General features: G+C 39.5%; 1 protein-coding gene across 2 annotated transcripts in view; it reads right to left on the reverse strand.

The window, feature by feature from the left end:
* The window catches only part of PLCL2 (phospholipase C like 2), a 145,024-nt gene that overhangs the window by 18,963 nt on the left and 101,855 nt on the right, over positions 1-24,206 (reverse strand). For both annotated transcript variants that reach the window (XM_072153670.1, XM_072153671.1), the window contains exons 5-6: positions 14,859-14,934; positions 1,164-1,273 (exon numbers count right to left, since the gene is read on the reverse strand). In XM_072153670.1, the coding sequence (XP_072009771.1) occupies positions 1,164-1,273; positions 14,859-14,934 (186 nt within the window). The remainder of the gene's footprint in view (positions 1-1,163; positions 1,274-14,858; positions 14,935-24,206) is intronic.

Raw genomic sequence — 24,206 nt, forward strand, 5'->3', positions numbered from 1 at the left:
AATATGAAGCAGCCTGTCGCCGCTTGATTACATCAGACTGAGTACATATTCGTGCCTCTGCCGACATTGCCGGTAAGCCGGAGAAGACGAGCTGATAAGAGAAGAGGATGCTGGGGGTTGAGCACCAGAGGCAAGTACTAAGTTTATTATTTTTAAGGAGGGCTCTGCTGCTGGACATTTAATTATTAAGGGGGGGGGGGGGCTGCTAGACATTTCATTAAAAAGTAGATGCTGCATTTCCCACCCTAGGCTTATACTTGAGTAAAAAAGTTTTCCCACTTAAAATGAGGTATCTCAGGTAATACTCAAGTATGTACGGTATAAGTCCCTTGAAGGCTTTTCACACAATACAATAATCAGAAAAAAAAGTATTTGTAGGAGCACATCTTTGGCCGATAGTTGGCTGTAAAAGGCAACTAATTAGTAAACTCATTTTCGCATCTCACTGTGTTTTTTATGCAGCCACTGAACTCATTGTTGTCAAAATAATTTTTCCCATTAGAATGTTAAGGCGTCAAAACAAATGTCATGTTAAGGCTTTAAAACATTGTGACCAATTTGTTTTACTGATGATCAGTGTTTGTTTTGCCACTAAATTAAGTAATGCCCTTTATTAGTTAAACCTGGCTATGTTTACACATGGCTATAATGCAAACATAAAGGGTGCTCCCAATCTTTGTTATAGGCCAGGAGCAACGTGATTGGCTGTAGATGTCAGGTGCCATCTGGCCAATAACAAAGACTGAAAGTAAAAATATGGTAAAATTAATTTATGGCATATGGGGCAGAATTTAAATTGGACAACTCCTTTTTAACAAGAGCCAACTAACTTCTCAAATCATCAATGAACACATTTACCGACCAGTATTGGGCAGTGATTAAAAAAAAGCTTTATTGTCTGAAAATCAATGGGATAAATTGCACATTCAAGAGCAGATCTTTTTTTTGCTCAGCAAAAATAAAGTTTTACATTGAGACTTCGGCAACCGCTGGCAGGTTTTTTCACTGCATTAGGACGAAGTCGTCCGGGAAGAAAGAAAACACAAGAGTAATCTGCTCAACAAAGAAACTGTTAGAAACCATATGGCAAGACTGAATGAAATGTGAAGGGAACATTGTGAGCTGAAATAAAATAACGTAGCTGAAACACGGCTAATATCTACCTTCAGTATGGTTATGTTCCAAGTAAAGCTCTCAATGGCCTTAAGCATCTTCCTCTCTTTTAAACCTTCCTTTGCCCCGATAGAGTTGAGATTCTCGTGAAATTCCATGGCTAAAGGGAGATACAAAAAGATGTAAGTGAGACAACTGGAGGTTTTCCATGCATCATTTATTTAATCTGCTGTTTTCTCTTTTCCTTTTTATAGTCAACGGCTTCTGTCTAATCTGAAATTCATTAAGAAAATGAGAAGATTTTGGGAATTAGACTGCAAGCAGCTTGCAAAAAGAAAATCTTTCAATAGAAAAGAAAGAGGCCAGATTGGATTTATTAATGTTCAAGAGGGAGACACAGCATATGATTATGTCTGTACGAACACCGGAATGGTATAACAATATGAGGAGGAAATGGAATATTGAATTTTGTTTTCTTCCACCACAACCTCTTGCTGTGCTGGTTTTAGATTTATAAGAGAACACTACACAATGGAAAAATTGACATATCCCTGTATCATATTCTAGCTCTATAAATCACGGGATACATTATCATATCAGTACAGTGATATATACTAAAATATACTAATTTAAAGGGGTTTTCTGACTTCCCACAACCTGTAAATAATGGATACATAAACTACGGAGACTGTATAGCGATGATCCATCTTGGTAGCTTTTAGGACTAACTAAGACCAAACATTTGATGCTCAACATGTAATAGATATCGATTGCTATGGTATTTTGGTCACTCATCACAATATTTTATGAATCAATAATGCAGATAATAGTTAACTTTTTCCTGTGACCTTTTTTTTCCCCTGCCTTTCTTCCTTATTTAAGTGTAAATCAGCTTTCTGTCCTGTACACCTCTGACAGCTGATCAGATAAGGAACCAGATAAGGATTTTACTCTTTACAGGCAGTCCCTGGATAGTCTGATCTCCTCATAGACCTGAATCATTACTGTAGGTTTGGAAAGAGTTCATCATTATCCTTCATATCTGTCTCAAGTGAATGAATCTCACTGCTCACTGCAGGAGAAAGAGCAGAAAAAGGACACAGACAAAATGCTTCACTTAATAAATTATATTACAAAGTTTAATACTATCATCTGAATTGTTCATTGTCTGAAATTACTTCAAAGGATTAGTTACTCTTTAAAAGAACTGGGCAGAAATGAATACACAGTACCAATGGGTTCATTAGAAACACAGAGCAGAGCAAATTGAAATGGTTAATAACTTTTCAGCATGGATTAAAACTACAATCAAATATTTGGAATATTTTCATAGTATAGAGTCTCTTTTACAACTGAGGCAATTTAATTACCCTTCCAAATTGGATTTCACTCTTAAATCTCTTCTGAATCCAGTTTACTACAGCAAGACGGACTGGAGCGCACAGAGAGTTATCAGATTACATAAGGTCTATAGAGAAGAGAGGGAGAAGGTTGAGCGGGAGCTGAGAGAAACAGGAGAGACACAGGCACAGTATTTCGTTTTCACCCCAAATGCTTTATGCACACCAATACACAGTGGCTGATTTTAGTTCATGAAATGTCCACAGTCTGCACAAATTAATAGCTAAAGCAGACCCAGGGCTACATTGTAGATCAGAAAGAGATAAAGCAATGTCAGTCATGAGGTCATGTAGAAGGGACCTGTCATCAGGCAGAAACACAAGAACTGATGGCAGGAACTGAATACATTGAAAGCTTCATGTGTGGCAGACGCCTTGTATAACCAGGGGCAAGAGGTTGTCCAACAGCCTTTACTCAAATGCTTACAAAAAGCTACTAATATTGAAGAGACAGGTTAACAGTTAATATTAATGTGCAGATATACCTTTTTCAGACTGGGTAGAGACCCAGTGTGCGATAACAGCAGGGGGCGCTAATCCTAATGTGTACCTCCTATATCTGGTGATCCCATATATTGATCAATGACAAAAGGAATCATTAAATTATCCCTTGAAGATTTGACGCATGGGTACCCTGAGAGGTAAGGGTAGAGAAAGAGTGGATACTGCAGATTGAATGAACTGTAAGAAGAATGATAAGAAAGGATGCAGGACGCGGGCTATACATTCACCGGTTCACTTTCTAGTTGTGGCAGTGTTAGATAGGGAAAGCTTTGAGTCAAGGCAATGGAAGCTACAGTCAGACAAATTACGTCGGCCCTTGTAATTTTACAAATGGAAAGGAACTTACCGATGCATGACATGTATTATGTATATGCATTGTATTAAGTATATGTATTGAATGATAACATGAACCAATAAACAATTACATAGTCATATACAGATATACATTTCATGTTCTCTATAAACCCTCGAGTTTTAAATATACTAAACCGGTATATTTTCCGATGCAAAGTAAGAATAGAACTACATTTCATGTAAACCAGAACAGTTACAATTGGTATAACACAAAAGATGCATTCTTCCCTACCACTGCACATCCAAGATAAAATCCAAGTACAAAATGTTCTAAATAAAGGATGTCCTGGTGACTTCTCTCTAGGTAGATGAAGGGTATTTATAGAATTCATAGATTTAGCCTGATAATCTGCGGTCACTGTCATTTTAAATAAAGAAGCATTACCACATGGCAAATTAATGAAAAGCAATGAATAGCAGGTAAAATGCTGGGCCTTAAAGGCAAACTGCCACCACAATCTACCTACCTGAACTAATTGCTATATTCTGCAAGGCTTTGGTCCCACATGCCACCTATACCTTTGTTTTCGTTGTCCAGGTGCTCCTTCCATTTCAAAACTTTCCTTTAAATATGCAACTGAGGCTTTGGCAGAAAACCTTAGGACTCCAGCTCTGCATCTTGCTGGAATTTCAGGATGGGGTAGTTGAAGGGGGAAGAATAAGGGAAGGCGTTGGGATGGTGGAAGTGTAGCAAGGGGTGGTGTTACTGATGTGGAGTCGGAGCACTGGGGTGTTCACCTAACACCTGTAATACCACAAATCCAAACAGTCCAGCCGTAGTCCTGCTTGGATTTGTGCTATTACAAGTGTTACACAAGCACCCACCCCAACACAACGAGAGGCTGGAGGTGAGCTGGGTTCAATTTGTGTTCAGCTAACACACTCTTAAAGCAGTTCAGCCTAATATAACAAGTTTACTTTTGGCACAGATGGAGCAGCTGGAATATAAAAACAAAGGCATGGGTGCCATGTGTGGGCACAGCCCTACATAACAAAGCAGTTCAGGTACTTATATTGTGGTGACAGATTCCCTTTAATTAGCTCATAGCTCTCTTTTTCATACAAAAAAGTCAGCTTTTATTATCAGAAATGATTGCTAGTGGTATTATTTGTTATGCTTTATGATATGTTTTAGCCTCCTTGTTAGAATTTTAAGGGATGCTTTGGCAAACTTCGAGCTTTGCCAGTCTCAGGAATTAGGAGTTGAAACTAGCAGTGAAATAAGTGCATGGAGTGTAAAGTTCTGTGTTAGATGCCAGGTTTTTAGGGTCCTTGTTGTGTATATACAGTATCAGGGGAGCAAGGGCTGGGAGGAAATAGATGCATTAAAGTGTGGCGTAGTCTGAACTGAAGACAGGAGAAAAGAAAGTTGTGAGGGATCATAGTATCCACTCGGTAGACCCTCTGCTAGTCCTATGATTTGCAAGCTGCAATCCAGCTTCTCCGAGTAGAAAACCAGCACAGACGGAGGAGATAATACACTGCAGATTATGGTTTCAGTGAGCTACAGTGAAGCAGATAGAAAAGTAAAGGTTGCTTAATGTTAACGAAAGTAATAGGCAAAGCCCAGTCAATGGGATTAAATCCATGTAACCACAGCTGAAGATCTGCAGCGGGTCTCCCTTCTCTCTGTAGATTAAGAAGAAAACCTCTGAGAATCTCAGCCAAACCAGGTCCAAAATTTTCACTGAATCCTCATGTATTACAAACAATTTCACTTCAAAATTCTCTCTAGAATTGGAGCTATATAAATAAAGATTATTATTATTATCGGCACCCATGTGAACGTGCCCTTAGTGTATGTTAATGGTGCCCTTCCCAGATTTGAGTACAGATTTATTCCAGGCATAAATAGGAGGATTTTCTGCCATATTGGATTTTAAAAAATCCTATTACCATAAAATGTTGGCAGAAAAGCTGAATGATAATACACCCTAAGATTAGTAAAATATTTTTAGGGCATTTTTCAGAGTTCTTGATTTACTCTCCTACATCAATCACACCGTACACGTGTATTATACTAGCCAAGCAACAGAGGGCAGAACATTTTTGTTAATGCTAATTATTCGCATTTATAAAGTAAAGGGTTAATTCTCTTTAGCTCTATTTTTTCTCTAAAACCATCCCTCACTCGTAACGCAGTACGCAATTCTTCTCACGTAACACAATGTGTAGCTCCAAGCTTAAATTTAGCAGACACAGAAATATTTTAATGAGCTGCACAACGTATTCAGCTGCCGGCCTTCTCACTTCCTTTTCCGTGTTTTGTGTCTCAGCAAATGTTGCCAGATCAGATATGCAGCCTGCATGTAATGTGCGGCACGTGTTTAAACAAGATCCTTAAAATGTGCTACAGCAGGAGGATGAGAAGAGACATGTGGCTCAAAAAGACTATCACTTTTATGTTACTAAATCAGCTGTAATGGTATTGTATCAGCAAGTAAGGGGTTACATAGATGAACTAGCCACGACGACTGGGGGTGGAGTGAGTGCAAAAAGTTGTTTCAACCATCAAAATCCATCATGATTAACCAGAGACACTTACTCATAGATCCAGGCACTGTGACTGTGGTAATCTTCTTATATTTATTATTCTTTGTGTCCTTCCTTTTACTGGGGTGATTCCAGAGCCCCTCCATACTGCAGATTTACAGGGTGTTAAAGTGTGCAAGGAGCACTTCCCCCTCCCTATTGTAAGCAGGGGGGGGAGACTTTGTAACAGCCTATGAATCTGCAGCATGGATGGTCTCTGGGAAATGTCCCAGTAGCCTAATTTTAACCAAGCCCTTTTCCTTTTTTGCGTTTTCATTTTTCACTCCTCACCTTCAAAAATCCATAACTTTATAATCTTTCCATGTAGCCGTGTGAGGGCTTGTTTTCTGCGTAAAAAAATTGTAATTCATAGTGTTATAATATTCATTAAGTATTTAATATTTAAGTACTTAATATTAAGTATTTAATATTCAAAGCTGGAAACTGGGAAAAAAAACGAGTGCCATTTTCTTGTGGGCTTGGTTTTTACAACTGTCACTGTGTACCTCAAATGGCACGTCTCCTTTATTCTTTGGGTCGGTACGATCATGGGGATACATGATTTGTAAGGGTTTTTTTTATAATGTTTTCATAAAATTACAAAAATTAAGACGAGTGTATGCGTGTCAGCTGCAGCGTATAGAAGAGGAGGGATTGGTATGCAAGTTTATACTTATACCTATACCTAACATGTTTATGATTTTTACTGTTTATTTACTGTTGTTATTATTATTATCATCACTTCTAGGGTGATTTGAATTATGTTTTTTAATTTAAATTGGCAGTACTGTATATGGGGATTTTCCACATCATCTATTACAAATGTCCAAATCCCTTTGTAATAAATGTGTTAAAACGAGACATCCCCGGGTCTTTGTATGACCCAAAGCTGTCTTAGTAACAGATCGCCGCTCCCCGATGACGTCACGGGAAGCGACAATCGAAGCCAACATGGCGGCGTCCACTCGCAGTGCTAGCACTGATCATGGGTGTTACCGGGGGCAGTTTGCTGCAATATGCAGCAAACGCTCATCAGCTATGGAGAGGGCTTAGCCAGTCAGCCCCCTCCAAACAACTGCAACTGACGCATGACGTACTAGTAGTATGTAATGTCTTGTTTGATTTTATCAGGAAGGAGGCCATGGATAACAAATATAGTAACATTACCAGTCACTGTGCCTGGATTTATGAGTAAGCGTTCCTGGTTTATTATGATGGATGTTGTTGGTTTATTTTCTTTAATAGAGGACTAAAATGCAGGGAGCCTCGGTGCTGGGGTAGTTTTCATTCCTGCTATTAGGACCCTCATTTGATCTGTATTTTATAAACTAAATACTCACGTGGCTTACGAAACTGCTAGGCCAAGGCTATACACAGTGAAAAGTTGTGCTTTTCCTGCAGATTGTCCTGTGGGCCCTGAGCACCTTTTGACCTTACACTCATATAACTTATTAACATGCTTCAGTTTTTAAGCTTTGAATCTTTCAGCATTTTTGACCTGGAAAACATATTTGCATGCTTCCCAGAATCCCCCGGTGGAGCATTAATGTTTTAGTGTATGAGTGTAGTAGTGAGGGATCTAAAGGTGCTTAGTCAAATGCACAAAAGGAACTGGATGAAGATGTGGGTTTTCAGAAACTCTCTTCAATGGTTTTAATCTTTGAATCAAAGCATCTCGGGAACAAGGGAAATATGCAAGTACTCCAGCTAAGAGGCAAAGAATCAGCTTCTAGTTAGATATTACAGCAGAGGGGAGGGGCTAGAGAACAATTTTAAGCAGAGATAAAAACACAGCAGTTTGACTCCCCCAGTTCTCCTAGTCCAGTTATTATACTGGTATATATATTCATTTTTCACAATCCTGCAAATGTATACCTACACAAATCTCCAGGGCTACCACTGTCTGCAGCTATGTATGGTTGAAACTTCTGGTATATTACCTCTACTGGGACTTTTTTAACCTTCCATGAAATTCTATGTATTTTTCTCCATAAAACTGGAAAACTCCCAGCATCTAAAATCTGATCAATAATCTAAGGTGCTGAAAATATGGGTCTATACGAAATTATGTAATAAAAAAGAAAATAACACAAATTGTATGTACATTTTACACAGTATTCCAACTATTTTGGAACTCCAACCAATCCAACTAATCTTGTTTGATGATTTGATGTTTATTCTTTATTATATTTGTAAAATGAATAATTGAATACAAATATTAAAACTATGTAAATTGAAAAAAAGAGGTGGTAAAAGTGTTAAATAAACAACATGCCCAAGCTTCTTCCACAGCTGTAACATCATTTTCAGCAGTGGCTCTTTGTCTCTGTGCTGATTTATGGCACAGCGGTGTGGTGTGACCCTGTTTATAGTAGCAGCATGGTTCCTGAACAGTTCTACTGAGGATCAAAGAGGGTCCCACTGTGAAGAAAACTACTGGGTTTACAGGCTCACAAGAGAGGTCTATTTGGGTTATTTCATTGCCATGACAGAAATGAGTCGTTTGTGCCTTTATCATGCAGCAGGTATCTGCATGTGACAAATCAATTACCCATGTCATGGATGGCAGGATGGTCCCATCTCAAATCTCAGGTCTATAACTGGTAATTGCAAACATATGTGCCATGAATAACTGCAACCACTAGAATATACAGGACAGTCTGTGTTTCCTCTCACCAAACAAGGTCTACAATCAAAATATACATTAAAAAGCATACAATATTCTTTGATTTTTACAAAATACAAAATACCTAAGGGGTGAAAGGTCTTACCTTATGGAAGAAGGATAATGGACACTATGGGGGTCATTTACTTCGCGTTTTCCCGACGTGTTACCCGAATATTTCCGATTTGCGCTGATTTTCCCTGAATTGCCCCAGGATTTTGGCGCACGCGATCGGATTGTGTCGCATTGGCGCCGGAGTGCATGCAACGGAAATCGGGGGCGTGGCCAAACGAAAACCCGACGGATTCGTAAAAAACGCCGCATTTAAAAAAAAAAAAAAAGTGTCGCTGGACTCGCGCTTACCTTCACCAGGAATAGGCCGGTGAACTTCATTGCACTCTGGCGGGCCTCTGCGGACTTCAGCGCAGCAGCGACACTTGGTGGACATCGGAGGAACTACCTTAGTGAATCCCGGCCGGACCCGAATCCACCGCAGAGAACGCGTCGCTGGATCGCGAATGGACAGGGTAAGTAAATCTGCCCCAATGTATAAGGGGTTATTAATGACATAATAATAATTCCTTTATTTATATAGCACACACAGATTATGCAGCGCTGCACAGAGCTTACCAAAACGTTCCCTTTCCGCCATGGGGCTCACAATCTAATCAACCTACCAGTATGTTATGGAGTGTGGGAGGAAACCGGAGGACCCAGAGGAAATGTGTGTAAACACTGAGAGAACATACAAACTCTTGGCAGATGTTGACCCTGGGACCTGTTATTTTATACTAGCCCTGCCACAATATTAATAACCCCACATACCCACTTTTAGGACCATGTCATTTTAATTATTTTTTTAAATCCATGTGTCCATTTCTGTCCAATTGAAGTAAGCATAAAAGCTTTCTATAGAAGGACCAGCAGAGATCTGAGAGGAATTGATACAGAAGGTAATAATAATAATCTTTATTAATATAGCGCCATCATATTCCGTAGCGCTTTACGAATCATAGGGGACAAGTACAAATATAATAAAACATGACAGATCTATTGGGAAATTGTATATCTTTTCCTTAAACAATATCAATTATTTGCTGAACGTGTGCACCACCCCTTTAACGGTATTATGACGTACATAAAATAAGACATTCCCAATTCTATATGGTCATGAGATATAAAGTCGCCAGTGTAGTCTGCTACTGGTTTCCTCCACTTTTCCCAATGAAAAGACATGCAGGCTTCATAGAGTTAATGTGGCATCCAATGTGTGCGGTAGTTCAGGGTTATCAAGATTATAAAAGATTGCCTGGATATATTGTGGTAAATGCCGCTGAGATTACATATTGCTGAAAGTGGAATTTTCAGTAAAACTTTATTTTTGTTAAAATACATTTTTGATAAAATATGAAATGCTGGGTATATGGATAAATTTCTTGATTTCTGCTACACAGTCAAGTGAGGACATGTCATCAACCAGACTTTTTCCAAGAAAGTGGCATGGTTGAATCCAGTGTCATTTATCTGTAATCTTTATTATCTTCAATCAATCAGCCACAGGGCATATTCTCAATGCTCGTTTTAGTATAATATTATGGTTCCCAAAGGCATATTCATCCCGGCTCTAATCACCCTTATCAGTTGCCAACTTCAATGTGAACATCAAACAGTTTTCCAAGAGATGCGTTTAGAAACACATACAAGTGAATCTTAAAGCCATGTAAATTCTCCTGATAAGAGCACATTAAAGATAAAAATGCAATGACACCCATGGGGCACTGTAGAACCAAACAGTGAATAGACTATAAAAGAGCACTAGTACAGTGGGTACGCAATGTATTCAGACCCCTTTAAATTATTCACTCTTTGTTTCATTGCTGCCAATTGGCAAAATAAAGAAATTCTTTTGTTTTTGCCCATTTATGTACACTTTGCACTCTTGACAGAAAATAAACCGAATTGTAGATATATTATCTATTCTATTAAACAAGAAAAAACGAAATATCAGATGGTCATAAGTATTCAGTCCCTGTGCTGTGATTTATCTGACATGCTGTCTATTTTCTTCTGATCTTTCTTGTGATGATTCTACTCCTTTAATGAAGTCAATTGTGTTTAAGTAAACGGATTGGACTTTATTAGAAAAGGCACACACCTGTCTATATGAGACTTCACAGCTCACAGTACATGTCATTGCACAAGAGAATCATGAGGTCTAAGGAACTGCACAAGGAACTCAGAGAGAAGACAGAATTGTGACAAGGCGCAGACCTGGCTAAGGTTACAAAAGAAGTTCTCCAGCACTCAAGGTTCCTAAGAGCACAGTAAAATCCATAATCCTTAAATGGAAGAAGAAGTTTGGGATAACCACAACTCTTCCTCGACACGGCTGTGAAGCCAAATTAAGCAATCATGGGAAGAGCCGAAATGAGAGAGTTAAAGAAGAACCCCAAGATCACTGTGGCTGAGCTCCAGAGATGTAGTAAGTTAATGGGAGAAAGTGCCACAAAGTCACCTATCACTGCAGCCCTTCACCAGTAAGGGCTTTATGGCAGAGTGTGCTGACGGAAGACTCTACTCAGTGCAAGACATATGAAAGCCCACATATAGTTTCCAAAAAAACACATGAAGGGCTTCCAGACTATAAGAAAAAAAGATTCTCTGATCTGACAAGATGAAGATTAAACTTCTTAGTTTTAATTAAAAGTGTGGGTAAAACCAGATGCTGATCATCACTTGCCAAATGCAATCCCAGCAGTAAAACATGGTGATGGCAGCATCATACTATGGGGGTAGGGACAGGATGACTGGATAACAAATGAAATTTGAAATGAAATTTATTGATATTGATTGTTTACCATTGTACCATACTCTATTGAGTTGAAATTACAAAATTTGTTCAATGGGCAGGCAATGGGATTAAACTATATACAATACATACAATGCCATCCCACTCCAAACCAAATGCCAAACTAGGTTCTACCTACTGCAGGAATCCGTGGTCTTAGCAGTAACATATACCAGAAAAAATACTTAGGCCAGGAACCGATTGTTTTGAAAAACAGCACTGTGTAGGGGAAGTATAGACTTATCTTTTCGGTTTCAAATAAATCTACAACTTTTGGGCTGGGCGTACGTAGTTCCTGGAGGAGCAGAAGTTTTTTTCCGGCACCCCCTAATTTCTATAGGCCAATAAATGAGGAAAAATTGGTATCGTATAAGGAAAACGCCAGAAAAGCACAAGGCAAGAGTTGGTATGAGAATTGGAAGTCACCCGAGCAGGGAAGTCACGAAGGAACAATGTAAAAAAATAACAGTATTAACTCAGATATAAAACAGTTTTTGGAATTTTATCCCTCATTAGTGCAAAACAAGGAAAAACTTCTTCATGGACTAGATGAGGGGTGGATAGAGATGATTGGCGGCCTAGAGAACTCATGGGATAGCAGTACATGGATAATAAATACACATAAGCTAATAAATGAAGTGAGATTTCTGTCTTGTACATTCCTACCAGTGACAGAATTTTTTATCTTACTAAAGGTCATTCTTAAGGGTCAATGACAAGGCATGAGATCACTGTATTTCTACGTCAGACTGACAAAACATTTATCTAGAAACATATACTATTCCCTTGTTATGAAGAGATACCAAGTGTTTGTATCAATTTTCCAGATCCCTTACATAATGTCCCAAACCTTTCCTTCTTATTATTTGTGGAAACACGAGTTACGTAACTGCAGCTGAGAGATTAAAGAGGAAGGAAGAGACGGATAGTCAATTAGGTCATTGATTTCTGGCTAATTCCAACAACAAGTCCCGTGATTAATGAGACTTCCTAATAATGGATTTCACACAGCTTTCTGATGACATTTTAGGATTGTGCATAGAGAATGATGGTTTAAACATTGCACAAAATTTATCAGTGTAATTTGTGGATGATACATGAAATTGTCTAAAAGAAAAATATATGTTTGTACCCCATAGCAATCACAGAACAGTTTTCAAAAATAGCACTAGACTGTGATTGGTTGTTATGGTTGAATTAAAGTGGTATTCCCACGAATACAAGTTTATTATATGTACTCAGTATAACAAAACAACACATTCTCTAATTCATTAACTAACAAATATGCAGCATCTCACAGATATAGGTCCAACCTGTCTGTATCAGTCTTGCTGTAAACAATTACAGTTGCCCCTAGACACTACCCTGTAACTTCTGACTTAGGGCTGGGCCGCCATCTTGGATTTCTGTGCGAGATTGTGCAAATGAGATTTCTGTCTCTCTCTGCTGTGTGCCTGTAGCCCCGCCCCCTGCACAGAGCTCAAAGACACTCACTGATCACTTCCTGCCAGGAGCTGCAAACTACAAGGAGATAAGTGATCAGGGGAAGGGGGAGGCAGGCACAAAACTGTGAGATGTAGGAGAACTCACAGTGTAACAGTGTAAATGTCAGTCTCTGTGTAATCATCTCATGAATCTCTGATCGGTCTCATCTCTTTTTTCTAAGTGTCAGTGTGTTAGTACAATGTAAGAAGCCAGATGAAAGTGTATATACACCTGTACCCTGATAATTTAACCACACTGTCACCCCACAGAACTAGATGGGTCATAATGTGTCCGCTAAGAGAGTCCCCTCCCACACCCTGGGATTTTGTGCTGAGCAGCCAAGGGAGTGATAGGAGCTAAAACAGCAATAAAACTCAGTAACATTGTAAAGTAAGGGGTTAAAATGATCTTTATTGTGTTAACATCCCTGGGAGATTGAAATGTGAGAATTTTTTGTGGGAAAACCCCTTTAAGGTGAGTTTTTGAATATGCCTGTGACCTGTTAATAACATTTTTATTCAATTACCTTCCCCCAGTAGTTGTCCTTTTTAAAATAAAATGTACAACAAAGAGCAAATGCCCCCTGTGTACACTTTCAAAATTCACTTTCGCATCCCAAAATATTTTTATTTTTTAAAGAAGAATGCCAAGATAAGATTAAAATAAATTGCTAATAGCAGTAGGATTCAGTTGTTACCAGCAGCTGCCGCCGCGCTGAAACAGCTGATATTGGAAAACTCTGTCAATGAACTGTTACGATGCCACATTTGTTCTCTTTGTACTCAAAATATTTGAGGCAAGCACTAGATCCCCTCAAGACATTCCTAAAGTAAAACCTGTATGTATTTGCATTTTTAATGCATTTGGAGTAACGCAAGCTGAAGGATACATGGGCTCGGAAATGCAATATAAGCACAACCGAAAGTTTAAAAATCAATTCATGGGACAGAGAAGAAAAAATAATATAATATAATATAATATAATAATATACATACACAAGTGAACACTAAAAATAATTTTTCTGTAAGATTTTAAAAATTACCGTAATACTCAACTACATTTTAAATAAAACAGTATATAATTAAAGTCTTATGTACACAAACAGGCTGCAAGCTATGGGATGTGTGCCGTTGCTTGTGGCCATCTATAGGAAGGGACTGTCCTATCTTTATATGGTGCAGGAAGTTGGTTCCTGGAGTGGAGATACATGGTACCTCACGGTAATCCTCTGCACCAAGAACACGTCACATAGAAGGCCTTGGGGCCATGAGTTGTATTCCTTTAACCACATACATGAAGATTAAAGGGGTATTCCGGGAATATGAAAGTCTGACACAAAAACCCATGATGATATAACTAAATGAATACAACAATACTCAATGTCATTAGTCACAAAACTAAGCTTAAATAATTTGATTTTATGATTTACAAAATTTATAGCCTCTCAAAAGTAGGTGGAGTTATCACTTAGATGGCCGCCACTGGAAACTACAAGTTCTCAGTAACTCCTCCTACCACTTATGCTCTGCTGACAGTGATGATATAGACTTTCATTACCATAGTAATGATGTGTAACTGCCATCACCACAACACTGGCCATACTGGATGCACTGCAACCAACCCACTACAGCCAAACGTAGTGGTGATCACATGACCTGCCCAGGCAGGTGCAGGACATGTGACCAGCAGCCATCTTCTGTCTTGCAGCGGACCGCGCGGAGGAAATTAACAGACTGATTAAAGGGCCAGTAGCATTTTAATTCTTCTTTACAGTCTATGTCACCAGCATTTTCTGCTAAGGGGAGCAAAATTTTAAATAACAACTAATTACATATTAGCTTATATTTTGAGTGCCCATTTGTATATGAATTATGCTGATTCCTGGAATACCCCTTTAAACAATTCTTGCGTGAGACTAAAATAGTAGAAGTCAGAATCATTAAGCAATTTCTCTTACCAGTCTTCTGGCACTGTACTATCTTCTCATACACAACATCCGCATTCTCAATTAGAGACTTGCTGCTTTGGATTATCTGTGGATTAAGCATTACATAATGTCAAAAGAAAAGCATACAAATATACACCACATACATGCGTCTAAATGATGGACAGGTATTTTGTGAGGATTATTCGGTAATGACAAAGGGGACGTTGGGGAGTATATTTTTAGCTTCGTTATGAATAATGGATGGCTTTTTCAAATAAAATGTTCACAGGTGGGATACATTGGAATAGGAGTCTGTTGTCTAGATGCTGTTCTTGAGTTTTAAGGCCTCCTTCACATACACATCTTTTTTAGCTTCCTTATACACTAGTGGAAACATCATGAGTTTAAGGTTTATGTAAATAGCACTTTTTGCAACCATTTTTGGGGACTCTTTAAACTTGTAAGATAATAGGCTTTTTTGGCAATTTTGAAACATAAAATACAATGGTCATCTATAAAGGGCTTTCTCTTTGCCCTACATTGGGAATACCAGTCGGAAGGCAATAATAATAATAATTCCTTTATTTATATAGCACACACAGATTAGGCAGCGCTACACCAAGCTTGCCAAATCGGTCCCTGTCCCCAATGGGGCTCACGATCTAATCAACCTACCAGGATGTTTTTGGAATGTGAAAGGCAATTTGTATCATAGTAGATACGGTTGGCAAAGACGCAAGTCCACTAGGTACAACCTATAAGAATAAGCAAATGTTTTCTTTCCATAACCAGGGAGATTTTTTAATTCTCAATAAAGGCATCTGGGCCTCTTTTGAATATGTATTAAGTATCCGCCATAACAATCTGCTGCAGCAGAGATTTCGATAATCTACCGTATTATCCGGACTATAAGGCGCACTTAAAAGCCTTGGATTTCCTTGGAAATCCAAAGTGCGCCTTATAGTCCGGTGCGCCCTATGTATGGCACAGGGCAGCGGACCATACTTACATAGGTCCCCGCTACCGGAGACCGGAGACAGAAGATCTCCAGCGGGAACTGCAGACCACGCGGCACGAACAACTTCTGCCGCGTGGTCTGCAGTTCCCGCTGGAGATCTGCTGTCTCCGGTAGCGGGGACCTATGTAAGTATGGTCCGCTGCCCTCCTCCACCTCCCCCTTACCTTCCCCACTCACCTTCCCCCGCGTCGCCGCGTCTCTTCTCCGCGTCCCGTCGCGTCCCGTCGGGTCTCCGCTCCGCCCCCGGACCTCCGCCACGCCCCCGACCCTGCGCCTTATAGTCCGATGCGCCTTATATATGGAATTATTACATATATAAGGCGCATGAGAAAACAAAGAGGGGAGGGTAAGCGAGTAGGTGTCACATCCAAAATATACTAATCAGATCCAGAGAAGAGAAACTTCTCTTCTCTGGATCTGATATATAAGGCGCATCGGACTAATGCGCCTTATATTCCGGTGCGCCTAATGGCCCGGAAAATACGGTACATAAAAGAAGAAAGTTGGACATCCAGCTCCGTAAAAACTGCTTGCTCCTTTATTAATCCATTTGTAAATACAACAAACACATCAAGTAAAAGGCCTCTTACAGTAAAGAATCCCTCTCTATGTTGGTGGTAAAACCGACTCTAGGCGTAGAGGATGCTCCCCGTCTATGGTGACATTAGAACTGCCTCTCTTCTAGATGTAGAGGATGCCCCCATCTATAGTGATGGTGAGGTCTCCCCATAGCTGTCTTTTTGTCTAAGTTGAACAACCCCAAGTTTTCAGTTGAAACCATATTAGTAGCATATTACTATATCCATTCCATATTACCAAGGCATCACTTGGATTGATTTTAAAGACCGGCCTTCCAAAAACAAGCAATAGTTACCTGTGATACTGCAGGTAGCCAACTACTGTATCACTGCAATGTCATCCCTTTATTTAGTCATTTTACATAAATTAATAGTACAAGTAAATACAAGAAATGTTGTAATAGATCTTATATAGAGGTAAAATTTTACCCCTAATGCTCCAGGATTCATTTATTGATCATCTATCCATGAGATGTGTGATCAATATCAGATTTCTGGGTTTATGAGACCCAACCCGCTGATCAGTCGAACCGATTACTCACAATGCCGGTCTTCTTATCACTCCCATCGAGGTCTACAGGACTGAGCTGCAATACTGAGCAGAACCACTATAATATGTATGGCGGTGTGCTTCGTAAACTGAAAAGGTCAGCATGGTTGTCTGTGGTCTCAACCCTTGCTAATCTAATAATAAATTCCTAACTTAAGAATAGGTTATCAATAATTCAATCCCAAAATACCCCTTAAACTACAAATCATCACACATTTGTAAAACCTGATAAAATATTATTTCTGTGGCTATTGCAGAGCACCACTATAAAACATAATATATCTGTGCTATGCAGGGTTTCCCAAGAAGCACCATTGTAATAATTGACTGTGAAACCACTGCCAGGGACCTCAATGTTGAATTCAGGAAGTCGATTCCAAAGTGACATAGAAATGTCATATCAATTATCACTTTGGTTCCACAAGGCTAAATGACACTTAATTAAAACAAAATCCATCAGGGTCCTTTTACGACCGCAGTCTTGTGTCATACAATATAAACCCACTACAACGACTCTAGGCAGAAACATAGATTAATATCCAGACAATTTGTATACAGATGCAACAATATCAAGTTAAGTAGAGGACCGCCTGTACTTGAATTAAGAATACCTGACTTACATACGACCCCTAGTTACAAACGGACCTCTGGATTTTGTTAATTTACTGTACTTTAGCCCTAGACTACAATAAACAGCTGTAACAGTTATCAGTGGTACCTGTAATTAAGATTTATTGTTAATCCTGGTTCTTATGATAATCCAACATTTTTAAAATCCAATTGTCACAGAGACCAAAAAAATTTTGACTGGGGTTACAATAATAAAGTATACAGTTCCGACTTACATACAAACTCAACTTAAGAGCAAACCTACAGAACCTATCTTGTATGTAACCCGGGGACTGCCTGTACATTATATTCCTTAGATTATTTAATTTGCACTTGATGCTTATTGCTTTTAGCTTGTCCAACTCATGATGACTTCTGCAGAATTTTAGAATGTGGTGCCAAAGGGTAATTAACTTTGGGCTACAGAAACTAAAAGGTGGCATTTCAATGGACGTACCATTTACCATTACCAATGGATTTACCAGATGCAGGTGGTAAAACTGATGAAACTGGCTACTGATAAAATCCAGGTGATGCAAAGGTGTCAAGCAAAGTATTACTTAGCTCAACTTAGTTATATTATGAAGCGGTGTGTATCAGTACTCTATTCACTCCAACATTCATTGTTTGCTTCACAGGCAGTCCCCGGGTTACGTACAAGGTAGGTACTTTAGGTTTGTTCTTAAGTTGAATTTCATAAGAACCAGAATTAACAATAAAGCTTAATTGCAGACATCTGTGATAACTATTATAGCTGATCATTCTAGCATGGGGCTAACGAACAGAAAATTACCAACATCCAGAGGTCTGCTTGTAACTAGGCGTTGTCTTTAAGTCGGGTGTTCTTAAAAAACAACTGTAAAAGGTTTGTTTTGTTTTTCCCGACAAAGCAATAGCTCTTGGGATGAAAAACAAATTTGCATATTATCTTTGTTACCTAAATCCAGCAGTTTCCTGTTGCTATAGTTGCTATAGTCTTCAGATTATCTCGGTGCTGCAATAGCTGCTTCCTCTCCCTGTGCCGACAAGCCCTGGAGTCAGTACCTGTTTAGAGTTTGTTTATCAGTCCTTTTCATGAGAGCGGGGCGGCTGCTGCTCCCTCCTCAAAGAGGAGGAGGTCATGTGACAGAGATCTCTCTGTATGTAGCAGAGCTGGATGTGTTCCAAGACTGTGGATACAGATGTCTCCTTCACAGAATAGTGAGGTACAAAATCTCCACCGTTCACTATCAGTCCCTCCATCCCAGTCTGTGATTCTATAGAATTTTCTATCTCTCTCTCTGCACCTCATTCTGCAGCCCTCACCTACCCCTTGTCAATAGTGCTCCTGTGACCCTCCTCTTGGGTCGCAGGCACACACTTGTGCCTCCCTGTGCCCTCTCAGCATTGCAGCAGGCTTACTAACCGCCGTCTTCTGTGATCCGGCACCTGCGTTCCCGCCTCCTAGGGAGCCCGGGTATCACTTACTTATCAATAGAAAGTTTGGTCCGAGAAAAAAGCTCTGTACAAGTTTTGAGTGATTCAGTCTGGGAAATCCCTGCAGTGCATAAAGTGTTTATCCAAACCTGCTTGCAGGCCATCAACCTAAGGGCTCATTCAGACGGCCATTATGGGGGCAGTGATCTGGTCGTGACCAGATCATGAAGCCATGGACTTCTATGGCTTCCCGATGACGGTGCAGTGAGCAAAAGGTTTGTCACCGCACCGCAACCGAGTCTGCCTATGGAAGAAGGAATGCTCACCCCTACCTCCTCCTCCTGGTCAAGTGCACGCTAGGATCGGTCCGGGCTAGCACCTGGCCATCTGAATGCATCCTTAGTAAGTAATCTTTATACTGCAGACTATAGAATTATAGTGATCAGATGCTCTATCACATGATGGATTGTAGATAAATATTAACATAGGTATTTGAATTTTACATTTACAACAAATAATAATAAAAAAGTTTTCTATTGATAATAATGTATAGACACGTTCACAGGTGCCATGTGCATAGTAAACAATAGATCTGTGATTGGCAACACTTCACCTTTGCCAAAACAGCTTTTAACATAAGAAAAAAAAATCTTTTTTTTTTTACCACCCACGCTAAAACCTTGAAAGCTGAAGAACATTGTCATCACTTAAGAGACGAGCGAGCTGCGCTAGATGCTCTTCACTGGCACCATATACAGAAGAAACTATGTAAACACATTCTCTTTCATTTTAAACTATTAAATCTCATATTTCACTATGTGATGCAAACGCTTATGTCATTCACAGCCCTCTTATACTTTTAAGGTTACGTGGGTGTATGGTTAACCACACGACTTGAAATTCCTCATTTGCGCAGATGGCACTATTATGGGATATTTAGATTTGTAGACTTGCAATTGTCCTGTACAGGTTATATGAGAGGTCTAGAATTGACGAGTACAAGGCTTTATAGCTAAGATACAGAAAAATCCACAGGCAGCAATGCACATTCTGCCCTAGATTCACAAAGAATGATAGGGTTCAGAAGTGCAGATCTGATAAATCCAGGCTCTGGTTTACGAGTTCTTCTATGCCAGCCACTATTTGGCTCTCCATGGGGATTAGTCATTGATATATCAAACGGTCTGCTTGGTTTTCCTCTGTAGGCCTATCATTGAATATTTAAGTAATGGCTCCACATGTCTTCTCACACAGAAGAATGCTTATACTTCATATTCATCCATCAAAATATGCTTTTTTAAAGTATCCCTTCCAGACTCAAAGCTTCTTTAATGGGAATTGGTAAGCCAATTATGAATTACCGTTTTTACACGAGTATAAGTCAAGTTTTTCAGCACAAAAATGTGCTGAAAAACCCTAACTCTGCTTATATTTGCGCCTATGAAAAAAACCTCTCTACTTACCTTTCCTACATTCCCCGCTGGTCCTCCTCTATCATCGGGTCCCTGCACACTCCATGAAGTCAGCCGCTTGCCGCTATCATAGTGTGTATGCTGTCATCTGCAGTGTGCGGGAAAACTGAGCCGAAGCATCAGAAGACAGAAGAGGACCTTGGGGGGAAGGGAGGGGGGGTCGATGGAAAGGTAAGTAGAGAAATATTCATAAGCTGGGCATACTCAGCGCAGGGGGCTGCTGGCTTTATACTAGGGGGCGGGTACTGGCTATATACTAGGGGCCAGGGGCTGCTGCTTTTATACTAGGGGGCAAGAACTGGCTATATACTAGGGAGGAGTGGCTGCTGGCTTTATACAAGGGGGCAGGAACTTGCTATATACTAGGGGGCAGGCGCTGGCTATATACTAGGGGGCTGCTGGCTATATACTGGGGGACATGGGCTGCTGGCTATATACTGGGAGGCTGGCAATATCCTGGTGGGCATGTGCTGGCTGGCTATGTACTGGGTGTCAGGAAAGGTTATATACCGGGGGCAGGGTCTGGCTATATACTAGGGGGCCAGAGGCTGGCTACCTATATACTGGGTGGAAGCTGTGACCAATGCATTTCCCTCCTTAGGCTTATACTTGAGTCAACAGGTTTTCCCAGGTTTTTTATGTTAAAATTAGGTACCTCAGCTTATACTCAAGTCAGCCTATACTTGAGTATATATGGTATACATATTCCGTTGTAGGTGAATTGCCCTGTATCATAAGTATGCAGGCACTATAGGTCCGATGCACAACAGGGTCCGGTACACCCCTACCTGGGTACATAATATTGCACTTGTCAGCATCAGCAGCCTAGTACCAGGTTCTGCTGCGCCTATTTTACAATTTTCATTTGGTGACCTCTACACTGTCCCAAACATGTCTACACATGCCTCAGCAGTGACCTCTACACTACTTTGTGGGTAGACACCGCTTTCACCTTTCCATCATTTCACAAATTATAATTATATAGGTTTATAAAAAATAAAAAAGGTGCCCTTTCAATTGTCCATTCTCCTATACAAGACTGTATTTGTGCTATAAATCTGTAGCATAGGGCTAACCACTAAAATTATTTTTTTCTGAACGTGGTATGAAGGGATGGAACTGTACAAATACTTTTGTTTTTAGGAAAGAATCAACAGTTTCGTTAAAAGAAAAAAAAACCCTGAAAGTATTGCCTGTTATTGTCTCCCCATTGCGAAATAATGAAAGCGCAAGACTCTTGAAGAAGTGGAGATTTCATGATTTTCCATTTTAGACATTAACTGAAAAACAGTTTCATTTCCACAAATTCACATTCATTCGGGCCAGGACAGTAACATCGAGCTTTCCAAAGAAAACATGTGCAAATTATGCAAGAAAAGTACGAATTAAAATGCATGTAATTATCTTGCTCATCTTTCACTTATTTTGTCAAATTCATTTTGCTGTATGATGCACAGAAAATTCTATATATAAATAATGGTCAACAAGTTAGATTGTAGAAAAAACTGATTAATGGCGATTTCCCGGAATCAATATTGAAATTGATGATCTATTTGCAGGATCAATGTAAGTCCCAGCCACTGTAACTGTGGGGGACAGAATCCATAGTAGTTGGCTCAGTGGCCAAAAACCGTAACTGCAGATGTAGCTCCTACTAAATTGAATGATATCTGAAGCTGCAGTGACACAACATGGTGCTAATTGCTTCCAATCTATCCCCTGTGTTTTGTATGGAGCCAAATAGATGATCAGATCAAGGACTGGGTGTCAGCTACTCACTGATCAAACATTGAAGGGTTAATTCCTGAACAAGCCCTTTAAGAATAGGTTGTATCAGCTTAATTTGGCTAGCTGTATAATGTTTGAACCAGACACAAATGTCCTACGCCGATACAGATGGACAGTAAAAACCATTTAATATCACAACTTTTCCACTGGATGCCAAAATTGTACCAACAAGAAGCATTGGGTCAGTTCTGGGTATAAAGGAGGTTGACTTCTGTGGCACTTGGAGCTTGATTTGAAAGTCTGCAAAATGATGATGATCTCTGTCTTGCTTCATTGATTTGGGGCTACAGATATATATTTTGGTTCCTATTAAAGGCCCTCCACTCATCACTATTAATAGTTTCACAATAGTATTCACAAGGAGGCTTGTAACCTATTTACAAGTGCAGACAAATTTGCCCTCGAAGTAACACATATAAAAAAAAAAAATCACAAATAAAATAGATCCACAACATCAGCCTGTTAACACTTTCCAAGCAGCAATAGACATTTTAACACAGTACAAAACCAAGGAACAAGTAAAACCGCAAAAATGGTTATAACGTTCTATTAGAGCACAATGATTACACTGGCAGGGTTGATCAAAGATGGTGAAGCTCTCTGGATGCTTTACTATAGTCCTGACTGCAATGATCAGTTGTAAGGTGTCTGTAATGAAGCTTTATTGATAATCCTTGGTCCAATTACAGCAAAACATTTTAAAACTCCAATTGTCACTGGGGCAAAAACATTTTTTGTCTGGATCTACAATGATAAAATATACAGTTTCGACTTACACACAGATTTGACTTAAGAACAAACCTATGGAAACTATCTTGTATGTAACCCAGGGACTGCCTGTAATACTCAACTCTATAGCTACTGTAAAAATAATATTGTGATGATATAAAAGTAACAGCTTAAAACGATTATGCAAAACAAAATGGTAATATACAACTGCAATCAGTGTGACAAATGACAAGAACGTTTCCGTTCATATTTTGCATTGAAACAAAAAGAATTTGTAACTTAATTCAGGCAAAGAGGATTACACGATGACAGTCCTAAACATTGACAAATCAAACATATTGTAATATTGTCAGTGCCAAAGCGTGATCAGGTGTGGTCCTTTTGCCTCCTAACATTTGCAAACACTTGCGTACCTCATGTATATATCTGATCACATGAAATCACAGCATGTCTCTATGGAGGCATCTTTATGCTGATCATTCCCAGCTATATTAATCGCAAGGGCAGTGCAGGGTACTCCATCTCTGAGCATTGTTAAAACATAATTTTATTAGATAAATAGTGTAGTAAAAGGGTGTGAAGAAGAAATTGCTTTAAAAATTACAAAACATGTTCTTACCCATACAGATGGAGTCAGTTTTTTGTCAATTACATTTATGTCCTGCTGAGCATTTGTCCATTTGTATTAAACAGCTTTTTAAGTCTGCACGTAGTATCACTCCCGCCTAACTGCAGAACACCAGTGACTGCCTTTCTACTGTCTCTAACATCATGTCGTCTCTTGAAACATAATGCTTCCAAAACTGAACTTCTTGTCTTTCCACCATCTACTAACCAACCTAACCCTGATCGCTCCATTTCTGTCTGTATGTCAGCATAACACTGAGGCAGCAGGCCCGTTGTCTTGGGGTTGTGCCGGAATCAGACCTCTCCTTTTCACTGTATGTTCAATCTGTTGCTCGCTCTTGCCGCATGTACCTTAAAAATATTTATAGAATCCAGCAATTTCTTACAATTGAAACCTCTAAAACACTAATTATTGCTCCGATTCCCTCTTGTCTAGACTACTGTAACTCCCTACTAAACGGTCTTCCACTCAAACTCTCTCCTCTACAATCCACTCTCAATGCAGCAGCCAGGCTTGTCTTACAGACCAAATGCTACACAGATTCCTCTGGTCTATGCCAGTCACTGCACTGGTTGCCTGTCTCTATTTTA

This window comes from Engystomops pustulosus, chromosome 5 (assembly GCF_040894005.1).
Source record: "Engystomops pustulosus chromosome 5, aEngPut4.maternal, whole genome shotgun sequence".
Lineage (NCBI taxonomy): Eukaryota > Metazoa > Chordata > Amphibia > Anura > Leptodactylidae > Engystomops > Engystomops pustulosus.